This window comes from Rhipicephalus microplus, chromosome 2, assembly GCF_043290135.1.
Source record: "Rhipicephalus microplus isolate Deutch F79 chromosome 2, USDA_Rmic, whole genome shotgun sequence".
Taxonomy (NCBI): Eukaryota; Metazoa; Arthropoda; class Arachnida; order Ixodida; family Ixodidae; genus Rhipicephalus; species Rhipicephalus microplus.
In genome coordinates this window covers 295,194,914-295,214,648 of record NC_134701.1, presented here as the reverse complement: position 1 = coordinate 295,214,648, position 19,735 = coordinate 295,194,914, and the positions used below count along the sequence as shown (strand labels likewise).

The window sequence follows — 19,735 nt, the reverse complement described above, 5'->3', positions numbered from 1 at the left end:
TTTAACGTTGATGAAAGGGGGCTGTTTTACAAAGCACTCCCTACTAAGACTTTCTTAAAAGAGAGAAACCTGTGCTGGAAGAAAGCGAAGCAAAGATCGTACTACAGTGCTAGTAGGTGCCAACATGGACGATGGTGAAAAGTTGAAGATGGTAGTCGTGGGAAAATCAAATCACCCACGCTGCTTTAAAGGTGTGCGCATGCTGCCTGTCACGTACCACGCAAACGTGAAAGCTTCGATGACACAAGCAATCTTTGAGACATGGTTGTGCGAAGAGGATGGAAGATTTAGCCAGATAAACAGGAAGGTTATTTTCATTGTTGATCAATGCCCTGCTCACAGTCAAGTCAATAGATTCAAATCGATCAGCCTAGAGTTCTTGCTACCAAATGCGACTGCAATCATTCAACGGATGGACCAGGGCATAACTCAAAACTTGAAGGTTCTCTACTGCCGCCAAGTCCTCCAGTGAATGCCTTTTTGTACAGACAACAAAAAGGATTACAATGTGAACTTGCTCTCAGCTCTTCCCATTTTAATCAATGCCTGGGAATGCGTGAAAGTGTCAACTGTGCAAAGGTGCTTTCACCATGCAGGATTCTCAAAAGAAGAAGTCCTTCCAAATGACGAAGACAACATTGCTGAGGCTGATGAGGCTAACATTCTCTTCAGTCAAGTGACACAATCTTCTTCTTTTACATGACTGGACTATGAAACACTTGATGCAAATGTTGCCACATGCCACGAGGACAGTTTTGAGGAACTTATTTCTGAAGTTCGAGATGAGGACCCGTGCTCAAGTGGGGATGAGATGGTGCATGATCCTGAGCCCATTTCAGTGGCAGACAGTCAACAAGAGATGCTGTCATCTTGTTGCAGTGCTACTTCAAACACGATGGTTGTACAGATTTCCTGCCCAGCCTTTCAGCCATGCACTCTTACTTTGTGAAGAAATGCTTAAACAAAGCCAAGCAAACTGTTATCACCTCCTTTTTTTCGAGTCAGTAATATTAGCAACATTTTTTTTTTTCGAATCAACTATAGTAGTATTGTATACTTCAAAATGTTTTCGTTCAGTCAGCCACAGTTGGTGTTTTTGAACTAAAGTCATATTTCATTCGTTTTGTGGGCATTGCTTAAGTGAAACTTCTCGTAAATGGAACAAATTTTCTTGCCCCTTCGAGTTCCGTTAAAGAGGAGTTCACTGTATATGGAAACGAGAGAAATTGAGAGAGGGGCTGCTACAGTGAGCGGGAGACAGCTATGACCCAGAAGCAGACGACGACGGTGTCGTCTGTTACATGAAAGGCCAGCAGCCATATCGAGCCACCCTTGTGCTATTGAAACGTATTTCATTTTATGTGCTGCAACAAATAATACAAACAATATTCTTAGTTATTATTTGGTGAAAAAAATTATTTGAGTGTAAAAGACGATAAAAGCTTCTTCAGTTATAAATAAAATAGTAGTTTTGCAATCTTTTTACATTTGCCGTCAGAATCCAGATGGCACAATCATCGGGTCCAATTTTCGTCCCCATTGTCTCTATAGGCATGTCACTCCCATGGCGTCGCTATGACACGTGCTCATGTCAGGGATGCTTTGCTCAGTTGTTGGTGTTGCGGCGATGACATATTGCTGACGTCGTGTCGTACATGACATGTTTTCCAACTAAAACCAAAATGCCTGCAGAGGTTGCTACCTAGTCCATTACTGCTCATGCACAGTAGCTTTCCTACAAATGGTCAATTCAGCATTGCTAACATATTTTGTGTATCAATTACGCTTTTTTCGTTGTTTACTCTTGTTATCACGTTTGCCTGGTTACTAAGTTTTACGTATTAGTGTACTTGAGCACTTTATTAATCTGCAATGACCCTTTGTCTATAAAAATTGTGTTCTGTTTTATGTTTCCCTCGATGAGATACTCTTGTGGGCCCTATGAGTAGCACTTGAATAAATAAAAAAGTTTTAAAATAGTGATAAATACCATTGCATGTAAAGCATATTTTGAATAGTCATTAAATTATATATGAATCATGGCACCATGAATTACAAACACTTGGAAGACATCTTGATGGTGGTTTTTATAAAAATATATTGCAGTAAGACAGCGAATCGGGCCAGTTGGTTGGGATTCATTGTGAACATGGTTTACAGCAAAACACTAGAATTAAAGACACAAGGAAGGAGCACCACCTTTTCTTTAACTTTTGCTCCTTCTTTGTGTCGGTGTTTCAAGTATTGCACTGTAAACCAAGTTCGCAATGTTTCCATGAAAGTTGCATTTGCTGTGTTTGCTACAAAACTAATTACTGAATGTGGTTGCTCTGAAACACTGACTACATTTCTGTTCGTGTAGGTGCCCATTTCCGAGTCGGCAGCACTAGGGTCATCCGTGGTTACTGTAAGCGCCACTGATCGCGACTCTGGTGACAATGCCAACATCCACTACAGCTTTGCTGGCTTTTCAGATGGCTTCTATATTGACAAACAGACTGGTAAGTGTCTCTAAAACTTAGGCTTATATGTAAGAGAGATTAGAGTAAGAATTTAGTTAATACAATTTTCTGTATAATTCGCTTTTTTTTTTTATCATGAAGTGAAATGTGGCAACCAAGCATGTCATTGTCAAAAAAGGACAAAGAGACTGCACCGCAAATAAAAGGTCTGAACCTTGCAATCAAACAAACCCTCTGCACATATATTCCCAAACATGCGATTACAGTTGAACTACTTTATTAGAGGCATGCTATGGGCAGCAATTCTAGTCTTTTATACGAGATTATAAGCAGGGTACCATGTATGCATTTTTATATTCACCTGTATTTTACTGTAGGCACAATGCTGTCTCTTATAGAAGGGTTCGACTCTATTCCCCTAAGGACAGGCCACATTTGTTAAGATTCTATTGCCACGTTACACTACGTTCAGCGCAAACCGCACCTACAATGTTTGAAAAGCTTCGAGGCTGTAGGAGATTGTTTTGTTAAGATTATGCCCACTCCAGGAACATCACGGATTATTCTGGAACTTACATCGCCACTAGCAATAACGCTAGAACATTCGATGGCAAATGTATAAATGCCAATGCGCTTCTCTGCTTGTCAGTTGATCGACGGCCGACGCTCTGCTCGCCGCTATCAGTGCAGTGTCTTGCTGTAATCTAACTTTCCTTTTACGTGGCCACAATTTCGGCCCGAATAAACAGTTTATTATTTGACTTACTGTTTGCTCCCTTCATCCACGTCACGACTCCATGACATCTGGTGGAGGTGCTGTTGGTGTGTGCCTGCTCTTGCGATCGTGCGTGTTTCTCGGCGCACGCTGTTTCGCTTAGCACCGGTAGTTTTTGACCGTAATCGAGATACCTGGAGACTTCCACCTGAAACCATCGACGCGACGAGCTTTCGGAAGCCGTAAACACGGCCTTGGAACAAGAAGGCGCCACAAGTCCCTTTGGCAGCTGGTTGCAGTCGCGCCCGGAACCGTTGGATCCGCCGGAAACTTTAACGATGCTGTCTACTGACAACGTTGTGGGACCAAGTTTGATGAGCGATACACTTCAGATTGATGCTGCGTACTACTCAACAGTAGAGCAGGCACAGCGAGATAAGAAATCGGCGCAAACAAATACCGTTTTGTCCGGAAAGTAGGCTACTCGAAAGTTCTACTTCCTTAGAGTCAGCACTTATAGCTTTCGCCATCCGATTTTTGGCAGCGCTTACACAGCCAACGAGCTCGGAGCACTGATAACGCTGTATTGGTGAAGCTCGAAGCACTGATAACACTGCATCGATGAACAGTGACAGCATGATTTGTAGCTAAAATTGAGGCAGACATCATCGCTGACAAGCGGAATGCCGTGCAAAAGAAAATAGGATACTTTTTCGTGAGTTAAACATGAGTTAATTTTAGGAAACTGTGTTCTTGAGCGAGGGTCAGGAATGGTTGTGTGCGCCTAGGAAAGTTGGAGCGATGAAGCGTGAAAGGAAATGCCTTGAATGGCTAAGCTTATTTCAGAGCTATGCCGCATGTCCACGAAAGGCTTATAGTGCCTTAGGAAGTCGGCTCGGAATATTGGTTGTCGCATGTTTGTGACGACAAAGAACTGGCAAAAAGTACGTCTAATGCCAATGTGGGGAGTCTTTTGGCCGTGAGTCTGGACCATGGCGAGAGGAGGGGAGTGGGGAGGATGGTGTCTTCAGCCTATGTAAGAGGAAGGACACAGATTTCAGAGCCATTATCAACGATGTAGCAGACGTTGGTGCTACTATCGGTAACATGGAAGAGGCGGCTGTGCCTGAAGCGGGGAAAAGTGGTTGCCATAACTGTTCGGCCTGGTTGTTTCTCACGCACGAACATGGCTGGTGACAGTCTTATTCACGCCACCTATAATGACAGTGGTACTAGCAAAGCCTATCGGGACTAGTAGAACAGTGGCCAGAGCTATTAGGGCTGAAGGGACGAGTTTGTGATGAAGGACGCGACCATCTCGTGCTTGTTGTGTCATTGTCGTCTTCTGCTGGTCAGATTCTTGTAGCCAGCATGCTCCTCGTGAACCTACCGGGGGAGACAACAGTTTGTGCCTGCTGCCACAGGCCAAAGAGACTCGCTCTTGCTGCCTGTGCGGCCACGTAGCATCACAGCCGGGTGACTTTTCAGGCGCACTAACCGTATTGATGATGATGGTGAACCCACATGAGCACTGTGCCACCTCCCACTCGACGGCTCTTAAACTTAACTAGGTCCTTTCTGCTAGACACATGCCTGCTGTGACGAGTTAATGGAGAGTACCTTAGTAACCTGCGCTTCACTGAGTAACTCAGGGGACGAATTTCAATCCAATCAGACAAGGGGAGTAGGAAGCTAGGTCTTAGAATTAATCTGCTGAAAAAAATGAAAGTAATGTACAATTATCTTGGAAGCGCTTCGAGCTACGTAGCAGTGCACTTGATGTTACAGAGAGCGTATATTTTCTTTCATGAAAAACTTTATAATTGAAGTATTTGTGTGTTTCCTAAGGTGTCGATTTTGAATCAGGGGTGCATATCTTCATCTCATTTTCTCTTTAATACCGCTGCCACACTGGAGGTGATAGTGCCATCAGGTTCAAATGTCATTCGGTGCAATGTGCAATGAATGCCATTCAATCCGTGGTGGTGCCTCATAAGGAAAAGTAGTGCGGTTCATTCATGATATCATTGTCGATATTTAAGCAAAAACATGGTCAGAAAAGTGGAGGCAGATAAATGTAGAGTATTAGAAAAATGATGTTATTTATTTTAAAAGACTTGTGAATATTTGCTGTGCTAAATAAACATGTATAGAAATTTGACATCATAGAATATATGACCACCATAAGCCAAAACGACGCTTAGCCAGTAGCCGTAGCAGATAGAATGAACACAAGCAACACGGCTGACATTGCAGAACCGCAGTCGTTGAAAGACAACACTAAGCTGCATCAAGTATTGCACCTTTCATGGTGAAAAATGTGCATAAGCCAGAAGAAAAAAGATTTGATCATGAGATAAAAGGAAAAAAAAATAGAGCCCTGATGCCATCGCTGCAGATACGGGTACATGAATATTTTTGTAAAGGGGTGTCGGCTTGTTTACATTATGGTCGACAATACCAGCGTCCAGACGCCACTGAGGTGGAGAGTAAAAACATTTGGTTACAGCCTTTCATACACCTGTCGTCATTAAAATGAGAGATATTCTAAAGGGCCAGTAAACAACCTAGAGGTCCAAAAATTGTTATAAAGAGAAATATGTGCACTTTTGTTTTGCGAACATGCTGCCGCTAGAATTTTTCAAATACGTGCTATAATAAAGAAGTTATTATAGAAGTTACAGGGGTTAGAACATCGGTTTCATCTGGTTTCAAATTTTCACGTGGCCTCATCATCCTTCTCTCTCACAGGGAGGGGAAGGCATAGCCCATCGTCGTGGCTGGTTTAGACCAATCGACGAGCTGTGTGCTACGTCAAGCCGCTGATCGGTGACTTTGCGTCACTGCGCTTAAAACGAGGATAGGTCAGGCGTAAAAAATGGGCGCGGGAACTGTTTTTCGAAATGAACGCCTACGCGACGGCAGTGCTGTAATAATCAGAAAACGTGATCGCCACAGTCTACATTGCGAATCGTTGACCTTCTTTGGGGAGGTGTAAAAAACAACAAGAAGAAAGCTGTAGCCTGTTGACTGTGCCTTTAAAAAAGCTACATTAAAAGCACGTTTTTTGTGAATATAAGTAAAATTTATTATGTCGAATGCCACCTTTTAAAGGCCAACTGCAACGAAATTTACTGGCACGAAAACAGCCATGTATACATAGTATATATTTTGCAAGTTACAATAAGGGCAGTGAAAAATCTTGCAGTCACATATTTAATTTTTAATTGGTGCTCTAATTGCCAGCAAGCAGACGATACAGAGCTCTAGCGGTGTGCCCAGACAAATCGGACAGAACCGGATATGACGATTGCTACGGAATGTTGACGTGTCGCTCCTTGTGAGCGATCCTCTCTGCCGCTGAGTCGGTCTTTCCTGTGGTGAAACCGCTTTCAGTGCAGCGCGGTTGAAATGTGTCTGTGCGTTTGTGCTGCCTTGGCAGCGCCTATGGACAGCGCGTTCGAAACGTGTTCATGCTGCATTGAAGTTGATGGCTAGGCAAGTTCAAGTCAAGCAGCGTTTCTGAATACGGGGGTCAGACACTGCAAAACCACCAGTGGGAAGCTCAGACCAGCAACTGACTTTTTTTTTTCCATTTTGCTTTCTCTTGTTCGCCTGAATGCCCCCATCAAGACTAATGTTTGTTGCGCAGAATTCTCGTTGTTGTCGGTTGCTGTGAGAGTTCGTCTTAACAGAAAAGGCGTGTTACGTAGTTCGTCTTAAGCAGATTTTATTTGCACTGAGTCTATGGAAAACCAAACGAACATTCCCGAGTTGTTCGTCTTAAGCAGGAATTCATCTTAACAGAGTTCTTCTTAGAGGGAGTTCACTGTATTTTACGTTTGCTTGCATTGTTATATCAGATACAGGGTCTCATCTAGTGTCACTAGTCGCTCCTATGACATTGTCATCATGCGCACAATTGAGCGCATGATGAGTCATTTATCTTCAAAATGTATATATTTAATTTTATTTGTTATGAGTATTTTTGCATATATAGTGTTTCTTATTGCCCTGTTCACCAGCTGGCTACCAAAATTACGAAGTTTTCACATTTTTATTCATTCAGAAATATCTTTGTTGGTTCACGACATACATTTTTTGGAAAGACCATTTCATTGTGCGAAGTTTGGTATGCTGCAATGCATGCTGGTGTACCTTTTAAACTGGCAAAGACTATCTCCCCGAGACACATCAAATATATTTTGCGCGGTAAGGAAAGAGCTAAGATTCTGGTGTAATTTCTAAAACTGTGCCTAAACGTAGATAATTGCTGACATTCTTACACAAGTGTGATACTGAAAGTAAGAATGGTGAAAAGGCTTCTTGTCTTGTCAATTTCCTGTGATGCATTGCGGTTTTAATAAAAACTTAATATTTGTTTGAAAGAAGGCTGGTGATCTTCCTTTGACAGGCACAGTATACACCAACGGAAGCCTCGACTTGAGTCGGCCAGTGATGCAGCTCCTGGTTCGAGCAACCGACAATGGCCACCCGACCCGGTCGAGTGTTGTTCCATTGCGCATGCATCTGGCAGACATTAATCACAGTGCACCCAAATTTCTGGAGACTGTCTACAGGTGATTATGCTTTGGCAATGCATGCACTTGCAAAATAGTCACTTTCAATCATGCTCAGCCAGAATTGTTAGTCTCAACAGGGCTAAATGTGGCAGGCTGGTAACGTGGAAGACATAAAAGGTTGCTCTTCTGAGAGTGGGCAGTTACAGGTGGACACCAATCATTCACACACTTCCTAAATTTTTGTGCAGCTCATCTGGCTGATTGCGATGACGCCATGAAATCGCACGTACGATTCACCGGGTCAGAGTCTAAATTTTTACGTGTTACTGGATGACCAGATGTTTCCACCTCTTGTGTGTTCAGCAATCCACACAATAACTTATGTTCTTTGAAAGTTGAGAAAAATATTTAAAAGAACGATGATTTTTTGTTCAGTGCTGCCATTAAACACGTGTGAACTTCACTTGTGTGATGCATAATGGAATAGTGACAGATGAGTTTGAACACTGTGGTAGCCTCATTACACACCATAGTCGAGAATTGCTCCTGCTTAGTGAGCCACATTGCCGTGTCCGTCGTTGCCTGCACACACGTAGCTCGCAGCTCTGGGCTCGCCTGAGAAAGAGGCGTCTGTCATAGTGAAAAACACTGAGTTCGATCTAAACAATGTTTGCTCCTAGAATTGTGGAAAAGCAAAGGACTTCTGCACACTGATGTTACACAAAAGAGAGATTGATGCTGCAACTTACTGTGGTGAGTATTGACATGCTGTTCAGGAAAAGATCCATCTAGAAGGAAGGGATACAGTAGAACCTAAGATGAACGTATCATCTGAATCCAGCTAAAATTGGGGCTTACATGTTCATATAGAGGTGTAGGGGCAAAAAACATTTATTTCTCAAAAAACGTACAGCGGAACTACAATTATACAACTTTTAGGGCATCACGCAAAACCGTCGTATAACTAAGATTATAGATCGTGACACTCAGCCTTGCCCAAAAAATGGGCGCAGACTGCCTGAATAAGCCTATGGCACGACCTCGTGCCTCTGCAAAAAAGGTAGATTAAATTATTCTTGCCAGTAGCAGCTAAGTTAGTTAGAGGAGGTGCAAGTGAATCTTTATTCTAAACTTTAAGAACAATCGAATCTAATGTACACCTCTCTACCGATAACTAGAGTCCGAAAATTTCCTGCGCGCGCAAATGAAACCCAAATCACTTTGCCATGAGCCTCCCATCAGAAGAGTCAAACGCAGTGTCATCGCTATCACATAATCGTGACCATATAAATTTATACAGTCATACCTAGAGAGGAATCTTGCACTGCAGTCGTGTACCCCCATGGCATTTATGGTAAGTACAGTTGGATTGTGTTAGAGAGTGAACTGTTTACAGATCATTTTCTACAGTTTCAGTTTCGTTCTTTGTGCATCGCGGGTATTGGGGTGCTGTTAAAAGCGCTGAAGCCGTGCCTTTCTTGCTCAAAGAGGCTGAACACTGCTAGGTCTCTTGGTTTGCTGCGATGTTGGGTCTTTACAAGTGCATTTGACAGTCTAAGCGAAGTGTCGGCCTCTCATTGCTGCGCATAGATGCAGTGTCTCATGCCAGGGCAGGATATTACATCGAGTTCACGTTTTTTCACAAGCGCAACTTGCCAAAACTTGTTTATATCAACTGCAAAATGACAGTGAAGCAAAACATGCATCACCACGCTCCTCTGACTCGACTTCACAATAAAACTAAAGGTTTGTTGGGGGCAGACCATATGGACAGATGCATCTGTCATCGCAGCAAACGAAACATCTAGTGTTTCTTGCCTAATACTGTACTGTTATTTTCATAAATACAGTTGAATCTTGTTTATTCGAACATGCTTAATTCATAGGTCCAGTTAATTACAATTGATGCTGTGGTCCCATCAAAGCTATGTGTATTTCTGTGGGCGAAAACGCTCGCTAATTCGAACGCACGAGCACTTCCAACGATTAATTCGAACATACTGCACTCCAAAAATGCTCTCAGCACCACGCCCGATCCCGCGGCGGCACCTCCGACACCTCAATGCTGTGCGCGAAGGAAAAGAAGAAAAGGAAAGAAAAGGCTGTGGTGGAATTTTTGCTCTCTCTCAAATGCCGATCTGGGATGTGCCTGTGCCATGCTTCTCTCTTTTTCGGCCTTGCCCTGTAGAGACCCTTCTCCTTTCAGCGCCACATGCGAAGAGAGAGAGGAAAACAAAAGAAAGAGCTGTCGCAGAGTGTTGGCACTCTCTTAAATGCTAATCTGCTTCTCTACACGTGGAGACGCTCCTCCTTTCTCGTCACGTGCTGGCCACGCTGCGGCTGCAGAGCAGAGGGTAGCAGCGGAGACGCAGTCGTTGTCGCCGTCTTAGGGAGTCCGAAACTGGACATTGCGGCATGCAACTTCTTTTGCCAGAAGATTGGAAGCTGAAGTAGAAATGTTTTGCAAGCTGCATGTGAAATTGATTGACTCACTGCAAGACAAATGTACGCAGACGCAGATAACCGATTACTTCATATAATGACGGGTGTTCTGTGATTTGTGAATAATTGTGCGTCTTCTGAAACTTCCTTCTTGTGTGTTAGCTCAATGCACACGCACCACTGCATGGTGAGCCCTTCGTTCATTTAGCTTTCATTATTTCAAACTTCCTTTAATTTGAACAAATTTTCGGGTCTCTCCAAGTTCGAATTATCGAGATTCGCCTAGAGTGCGTACTTTCCAAGGGAAAGCAAGAATGTTTGTTCTTAAGTGTTGATGCCAAATCTGGAATGCAGTGGCGGAGCAATGCATTAACTAATGGTTAAATTTGTCAGAGAAGACACGGGGGAGGGGGGATGAAAAATGAACGCAGCAAAGAAAATGTCGTCACCCCATAGCGGCAGTCTGCCACTTGGCGCTCCACTAGCACGAGAGGGCAATGAGGGTGGCGATTCGGGCTTGCTGGTATGGTAGCATGATAATATATGGTAGCGCAGACAAAGGACATGGACAAGAGAAGGCACATTCAAGACAACACAGCGCTATGTTGTCTTGAATGTGCCTTCTCTTGTCCGTGTCCTTTGCCTGCGCTACCATATATTATCACGTGAGGGCACTTTTTTTTTGCACCCCTGAAAGATAATACTGCTAAGCACAGCTTCTAGATTCTTCCTCTTACTCAGTTCTATTGCTTTTGCTCTCGCTTTTTCAATCGAAATATCTTTCTTTTCATTGAAAACTGCCGTAATAGCACTTTTAGCCTTTTCTTTATATTCATCATGCGAGAAAACCACAAACTCTCCTTCTTTATCAATTGGAAGTACACTCACAACATGCTGTGTCAAGTATGTTTCCACGCGCTTGAGAGGAAAACTACAGCAAGGAGACCTACACAATTTTAAGGCGTTCACACCTTCGTTAGTGATCCTGGTGGCCTGATCCTTGGGAGCCCGCCTCGAAACTTGACGTACAATTGATAAGAGTTATGGCTTGTTATTTTGGGGTTGCGCGGCTAACTTTGGCCCAAGTCCCAATACTTCATGTACAAAGTACGGTAGGCAGATGCCTTCTGCCACATGTACGTTGGAAGTTGCACTCAATCCCACTTTGTCCACCAACTCACGTAACAGTCGTAGCTGAAGCTTGTGGGAATTGAGGCTAGCCCGCTGCCTTTGCGCTGGCTAGCCTCAACAAAAAAACAGTAAAACAGGGAAAAACAGTAACCATGGATCTAAATGCACTGACAGATAAATGATGGAGAGATTGCTCTCACTTTTTGTCTTGAGGTTTTTGTGTGCCCACAAAATGCATCCATCAAGCAATTGCTTGCTTGTGCTAGACACAAGTGGCGATATAAGTTTGAAATTTCATACACGACCTCGTGTTTGTACACAAAGTAACTCATGGCATGCTCCTGGACCCATTAATAGCTTTACTGTCATTCGCTTTTTTGCATAGGGAGTTTAGTCGGTTTGAAGCTGTATACACAACAAAAGCTTTTGCGGGCCCCAGCCTCCCTATTATAGTGGGGAATTGCACAAGCAAAGCATTATCACCACACTGGACTTGTATGAGATGACAAATCAATGTAATCGGCAGACCTCCAAGAAGCCCGTTGAAAAGATGATATCAAAAACCTCAATGTGTTGCCACGTCTAGCTCAGAAAGTCTGCTTTTATGCCTCATCTGTGATGATAGATGCTGTGTAACTTGAACAAGCGCTTGATGTGTGATGATTGGCACAAGTAGGGCACAGAGAGGAAAATAATCAATGGCTGTTGGCAGAAGTACCTGTCATCATTTCTCCCTGGGATTGGTGTAGATCCATGGACTGTTTGCCCCATTTTAAAATGTGTGCTTTGTGCTAAAAAACAAAGCTTGACAGCAAGAAGCTCATTTCCACCTTGACTTGTGTTTGCAGAACCAGTGTACCAGAAAACACCCTTCCGGGTTCTACGCTTCTGCGAGTGTCAGCCAGCGACCAAGATGGGCGTGTGGAATACCGTCTCCTGGACACAGCTAGTGGGCGGTTCGTGCTAAGCCATGGCTCCCTCGTACTGGCACGGGCACTGGAGCCACGTGCACGATATGCATTGCGTGTTTTGGCTACAGACCTAGGCCGGCCTCCTCGCAATGCCACTGCACAGCTGCTCATAAACGTCGAGGGTCGTGGGCCCCCCACATTCACCCAGGCCCGCTACGAGGTGTCCATCTCAGAGGGCGCACCATTGGGCCACACAGTGCTGCATTTGGGCCCTTTGACACCGGGCCTTCGTTACGCTATCACCTCGGGAAATCGACTGGGTTGCTTCCAGGTAGATGCATCTGGCGACCTTGTCGTGGCAGCAAAGCTGGACTATGATGTGCTTCCCGAGCAACGACTTGTGGTGCGCGCCAGTGACAGCAGTGGATGGGCAGCATTGACCAGCGTGCTGGTACACCTACAGGATGAAAATGATCATGCCCCTCAGTTCCCACTGGCCGAGTATGTTGCCTCAGTTGAAGAAGGGGCACCCATGGGCAGTCCTCTGCTTGTGGCCCGAGCCGTTGATGGTGACAGGGGCCCATTTGGCAAGCTCAATTATTCACTCGTCGAAGGGACTCAGTTAGTTGGCATGGACAGTTCCACAGGTGCCCTTACCTCAGCGGTTGTCTTCGATTATGAAGCACAGTCACACTACCAGCTCACTGTGCGAGCCACTGATTCAGGTGGACGTTGGGCAACGGCTCGCATTCATGTTCATGTTCTCAGTCGCGATGAATTCATCCCAGTGTTTGACCAGGAGGAGTACAGGTTTGCAGTGCCTTTGGGTGCCCCCGTAGGGTTTGTCATTGGGCATGTTCACGCAACTGACCGTGACCGTGGACCCGACGGCCGCGTATTGTACCAGATCCGTGGTGGCAGTGCCCATTTCCGCGTGAATGCTTCTTCGGGCACTCTGTCCGTTCGTGCACCATGGTCTGGTGGCACACGCTTTGAAGTGGTGGCAAGCTCGGGCCGGCGTGGCTCTTTGATGGCCTCCACCGGAGTTACTTTGGAGGAGGCACCAGCAGCGCCTGCTGCCGCTTCAGCATCGCATGGTCTTCCGGCTTGGGCATTAGCCTTGCTATTACTTGCCCTGACGGCCGTGGCTGGTCTGGCAGCTGCTGTGGTACTTCTGCGGGGCCGACTACAAACCAAACGGACGGCCGAGCCTAACCTGGACACGTCATTCGACACAGTCGATTTGCGGCGCGACCCATTTCCAGCTTTCTACGAGAGGCCCGATGATGCAGCAGGTGCCATGCACACTTCTGAGGTGTCCGAGCAGTCGAGTGGACGTGGCTCGGCTGAAGATGAGGACGAGGAGATTCGCATGATCAACGAAGGCCTGCGGCCGCAGGGTGACAGTGGCTCGGATATGTCGGTTCGCAACACCCACGAATACCTGGCCAGACTGGGCATCGATCCTGCCGCACCCATTGACTCCTGGGCAAAGGCACCCAGTGCACCTGCCGACGATGAAGACTTGTCAAGCCTGCTCTACGCCAAGCTGGATGAACCAGCTGAGAGCTTGGGTGAGCCATCAATGACGGGTTCGTTAAGTTCCATTGTGCATAGTGAGGAGGAGCTGGCTGGCTCGTATAACTGGGACTACCTACTGGACTGGGGGCCACAGTACCAGCCACTGGCGCATGTTTTCGCTGAAATTGCTCGGCTCAAGGATGATGTGCGGGCCGGTGGGGCCCCACCGCGCTCCCCTGTTGGAGGTGCCGTGGACGACAATTATGCTGCTGCCCTGTCACCTTCCTTCTCGCCCGCATTGCTGCCTCTTGCCTCAAGGTCTCCCTCACCTCTGCCTTGTTTGCGCCGAACACAACCGGACTCCTAGGTTCACATGAATGGCACAGGAAATGTGCAAACCAAGTGGTGTCATTGTAAGTACATGCACTACATCACCACATACAAGAGCATTGCATTGGCATTCTATCGCCTTGGAAGTTGTATTGTGGACTTCGTAGATTTAATACAAGACTGTTTGATGACTTGTGCTAACCTCAGTCATTCCAAATGGGGGTACAGTTGAAGCTCGTAAATTCCAGCTTGAAGGTGACTATCAAATTGTTTGAATTAAGCAGACTCGGCGCTACTATTTTCTTGTGGCCATTGGTTTCATAAACTAGTTCATGAAGCTCTGACAATGAACAGCATTCATTGCTCAATCAGCGATATGGCAGAAACAAGCACGGACATGCAATTATGTGAGAAATATATGGAGTTATTTATGTTACAAACATTTTTTTATTTATATAGTTGACAAAAACACATCCGAAAGTAATTTTCATTTCCATGTGCTTTTTCTCTCGCAACTCCATGAGCCTTGTTTGCAGATGGCTCAAGAGCTCCTGCGCAGCGTCTGAACTCTCTATGCTGAGAAACGCTGCTGCTTCATTGTTCTGCATGTCTAATAAATTAATTAGGTTTGGTTCTGCAACAGATTTCAATCACTGAGGGTCGACTGCTGCATGGAGCAATGAAAATCGAGGGCTTCTTGTTGGAATTAAGCATTGCGAATACTGACGTGTTTATTTATTGAATTTTTTTCTGTAGAAATACATAGGGCTGTGCAGGGACTGCGGTGTCAGTTTTAACTGCAAGTTTGAATTAACCGAGTTTGAATTAAAGAGCTTCTAATGTACTACTGTCACTGCAATGTAAGCTAGCACAAATGGCTTTCATAGCGTGTGATGCTCCTGCATTTATAGCCATGTTTTGCTAAGCGGCAGTTTGAGTGCAGTGGTAATTCATTTTGAAGCGAACTAAAAGTGCGCGAAAAACATGGATGAAAAAAGAAACAGACACATACTAGTACACATATCATAGAAGCAGATTTGTGTGTGTGTACATGTGCACTTTTCTTTCGTCCATATTTTCTATGCAATCCAAGTTCTCCCAGCTTTTGCAATCCAGAATTTCATTATTAAGTTTGTAGACGTGACTGGAATGGTATCACCTGATGGATTCATACTGAGTAGAGCTGGTCCATATCAAAAAGGAGCTTTTGACTGTGTTCACACATTGGGGCTTGTGGTCAACAACTGATCCAATTCAATTGAAATGTTCATTGCAGAGCATCTAGAGTGCCTTCACCTGTTGAATTGACACCAAATTAAAATGAGCAAAATGGTTATCATTGGCTGGTAAAGAATAATTCATGTACTAAACTGGTGAATGCAAAACACAGACAACTAGTGCTCAAGAGAAAATGACACAGTGGATGCCAAGGGACAGTTGATGATGGCTCGGAATCAAATGGTGCGGTAAAACTTGTCATTTTGTAATCTACAAATCAGTTTGCACTAGATGGGCCTGATTTTCTGTCCTGCTGTGAACATCCTGCTGTGAACATCCTGCTGTGTATGTTTAGAAACAATCCTCACTGCCTAATTCATGCCTGTGACACTGCTGCGGCACCCATCTTCCGTCGATGTACTGTGAATATAGTGTTAACACTGTTATCCTAAAGTCTTGTTTTGTATATTTACTTTATCATAATTATAGTGAAAATGATGCCCCATGTTTTTATGTTATGTTGTATCAACTTGTGACCTGTTGCCAAAGTGCAGTTGCCAGGCACAGAAATAAAGAAAGAAACAACTAGGAAGTATAGAACACATGCACACCATCCAAGCAATCGCATCATTAACTCATGCCTGACATTATGTGTATGTGTTCTATGCAGAATGCATTTACTGTGACTAAGCACATAGTATTCCTACTCAGTGCAAATATTACAGGCAAGCACAGGGTGTGTGGCTGCTGTGTAGCAGCCATCTGGCTTATTGGCAATGCTTTCTGCCAGGTATGGTTTTGTAACTTCGCAAGTTCAGTGTGTTCGCAATAATTTATTTTGCAGAAAAATATTCTGAAATTTATCTTAAATATTGCAGAAATGTTACTGAAAAAACATTGGTTGAAAATGCACATCATGGGACAAGATTGACTTCCATGGAAAACTTGCACAAATTCGTAAATGGGACCATTTACGAGCCTGGCTGAATTTCTGGAAAGTCTGTCGGCACTGTGCTTGTTCCTGCTTGTCACTGCTGCATCACACTTGACGAGCCAATGTATGCACCAATCACACAGTTGCATTGTTGTGGTAGTGCCGAACACGTGTAATTTATTATTTTGTGTTGTATTAGCATGGCCATAGCCCTATAGGCCATGAAAATTTGCAGTGTGCTCTTTGCTGGCCCACCAGCTCTGCAGTGTGTGTTTGCTTACAACAAATACATTTTCATGGCTGATGTATGACAGCAAGCTTTGATATGGGGAAAGACATCACTGCATGCACATGATATTCCTGACCATTATGTTTTGCTTTAAGGTTTTGAACAGCTGCCCCGCCGCGGTGGTTTAGTGGCTAAGGTACTCGGCTGCTGACCCGCAGGTCGCGGGATCGAATCCCGGCTGCGGCGGCTGCATTTCCAATGGAGGCGGAAATGTTGTAGGCCCGTGTGCTTAGATTTGGGTGCAGTTAAAGAACCCCAGGTGGTCGAAATTTCTGGAGCCCTCCACTACGGCGTCTCTCATAATCATATGGTGGTTTTGGGACGTTAAACCCCACATATCAATCTGTCAAGGTTTTGAACAGCTCTCATGGCATCTTCACTGTGCACTGCCACAAGTTGGCTTTTTGCAGCAAGGTTTTGAACTTGCATTTCTGTAAAATATTCATCCTGTACAGTGAAAATCATCTAGGGGTATGCTGATAGCTGCTGTAGACGATTACTGTGTCTAATCTTGTGAAGCAGCTTTTTGAGTATTTCTAGCCTGTATCCTGTGTAACATGAATTCCTATTGTGATCATTACTGCCATAGCTGTGCCAACAACTCTGTAAAAGCTGTGATGCAATTTGGGCTAGCAACTCTGTGCATTGCAACAGCTGTACTTTCGTGCCTCTTCCCCAATGTGTAGTAGTGCAATTCTGTACAAAGTTTTGGCAGAAGCTGCCCTGTAAATATGATGTTGCCTCAGAGGCCGCTTGAAACTACCTCAGAAGTGCGGCTTGTGTAGTGAGAAATAAATGTTGCTTGATTCCTTTAGCGTGTGGTATTAATTGCATGACCTGTAGGTTTTTTTTCTTTTCTCTCTCTATCTTGCCCTCTTCACCTTCAATTTTCTTTGCTCTGTACAAGGCTATGCTAGCATGCCTGGCTACCCGAGTGGAAAGGGTGCTCGCCTTGAGATCGTGGATTCTAACCTCATCAAGAAATTTCTCTTTGTCCCTGTTTTCGTCTTCTGATCCATGAGAGTCACTGCGCCGGACAAATGTGCTCTGGAAGCAAGAGGAGTGTGCAATAGTGCGTGATAATTTTTTGTTTTTTCCTGAAAAAGAAGTTTTGGAGCACCTTAAAGAAGTCCTTTATTACAGAGGCAACAAACCAGTAATTCCATTAAATTTTCTTTCAATATAAACATTCAAGCAAAGATAAAAACTTGAAAATTTTAGATTGCAACGAAGAACACGTGTCGCCGGAGAGACAGCAATGCAGATGGTGAAACCTCAATAGACTGTGAGGATGAAGAAGTTGAACTTACATAGACTCAGATGAACAAGCAAGAAAATATGGCAGTGGGTGAAAAAGAAGTCACAGTAGAACAGAAAATCAGAGAAACAAGTCAAAAACACAAAACAAAAAATTAACTGCTTTCAAATTTTTATTGCCTCTTGGAAGCTTTCAAAGTTCAATGCATGGCCCCCTATTTTCAACTCCTTCCCGAGTGCAACAGACGTTGCAGTAATAAAATTTCTATAAAATGTATAGTTAATTTGTATAGTTATAAGTCACCCCTCCCTTAAGTACTACTTTGACAAAAACATTATTTCCGGATGTGTGCTCTGCGCAGACTGTATTTGTGAAACAAAGGTCCATGCTATGGCTGTTGTACAACAGAGGGACTTGCTGTTCCCCACAAAGCTGATGATAACCAACACAGTCGAGGTGGAGAAAAGATTTGGCTACCGATGCATACAGCATTTTAAGAAACACCTAAAAACTAGGTGGAAGTAAAACTCAACCTTCTACCCACTCCCCCTTTTTCTAAAGCAGAGATCTTTCAGCTGCGTAGCTGCTGTCGCCACAGAAGGAAGTGGAAGGTTGGTTGCATGGTTTCTGTCTTGTCTTCTCGTGACTACTGCTGCTTTTCAAGGGTGGAGAGACCAGCATCTTTTGATGCATTGCAACAACTCGACTTTGTGTACAGGACCTAATGTACAAATTTACAAGACTCTTCATCGTTTGGGCCGCCGCATTTTGCCTCGGCAGAGCCGATAGTGCGGAGCACTGTTTGCTGCGGCCAGAACGCCCGTGAGGAGTCAGGTGCCAGGTTTTAACCTCTCGGTTGCCCCTCCCCGTTTTCCTCACAGCCAACCAAAACAATTCAGCCCATTTATTGGATGGGCTAAACGTATTTATTGCCATCCTCTCCACAGAGACCAGCACCTTTTGATGCATTGCCACAACTCAACTTTATGTACAGGACCTTATGTACAAATTTACAACTCTTCACCGTTTGGACCGCCGCATGTTCGCTCGGCAGAGCCGATAGTGTGTCCAGAATGCCCGTGAGGAGTCGGGTGCCAGGTTTGGCTGTGAGGAGAATGGGGAGGTGCCCCTCGCCGTTCTCCTCACAGCCAACCGAAACAATTCAGTCCGTTTATTGGATGGGCTAAACACATTTATTGCCGTCCTCTCCTCTCGCTCTCTTATTCAGGCATTTGAGCTCCCGGTCTGAGAGAGAGAGGCGAAAGGAACGACTTGAAAAGACAATCCGCGAAATGTGCGAACGCACACGATGGTGGCACCATTCGGTTGCTCCACTCATGTTACCCGGGTGCAGCTGGTTCGTTCGCGGGCCCATGCCATTACTGCCAGATGGTATACGCTGTTTTGCGTAGCAGCCGCCTCACAGACTCTATTCAAGACGTACAGGTGTCAACACACCGGACGTCTTCACGCCACATGCCGGCACCCCACTGGCCGGAGGCCACCTCGCTGGTCGTTAAAATCGAAAACAGACCGCGGCCTCCCCCCCCCCCGATAGGTCACGAAAAAATGTGAGGGGGGATGGGGTTCTATTGCCATACCATGTTTCTCTTACTAGAACGGGCATCCTTATGCTGGGATTGTCGTTTCCTAAAAATCGGCTCCTAGGAAAGCGCACACTTAGGACAAAGAAGACTCGCCCCCATTGCCTGCAATGCCAGACTTCACAGTGGACATTGGAGCCAAGGCAGGCAACCAAAGAGCACGCACAGCTGAATATTAAAACGTGGAATGGCCTTTTACTTTGACACTATTTTCTCACCTGCATTTAACCAGAGAAATACGCACACTTTGTATGAGGATGTTGAGCAATCGTTTACAAAGGTACCATATTTTCTCATGTATAACCTGCTCCTACACATAGCCCTCATACTCAACTAAAAGAAATCTTCATATATTGCCATGAAGCCTTTGTAAATTCTTCCAAAATTCTTTGCAAAA

General features: G+C 44.7%; 1 protein-coding gene across 1 annotated transcript in view; it reads left to right on the top strand.

Annotated features, from left to right (window-relative positions):
• The window catches only part of ds (dachsous cadherin-related 1), a 228,881-nt gene extending 211,591 nt beyond the window's left edge, over positions 1–17,290 (top strand). The window contains exons 23-25 of the mRNA XM_075882295.1: positions 2,363–2,501; positions 7,592–7,757; positions 12,122–17,290. Coding sequence (XP_075738410.1) covers positions 2,363–2,501; positions 7,592–7,757; positions 12,122–14,072 — 2,256 coding nt within the window. The 3' untranslated portion in view covers positions 14,073–17,290. The remainder of the gene's footprint in view (positions 1–2,362; positions 2,502–7,591; positions 7,758–12,121) is intronic.
• Positions 17,291–19,735: the final 2,445 nt, after the last annotated feature.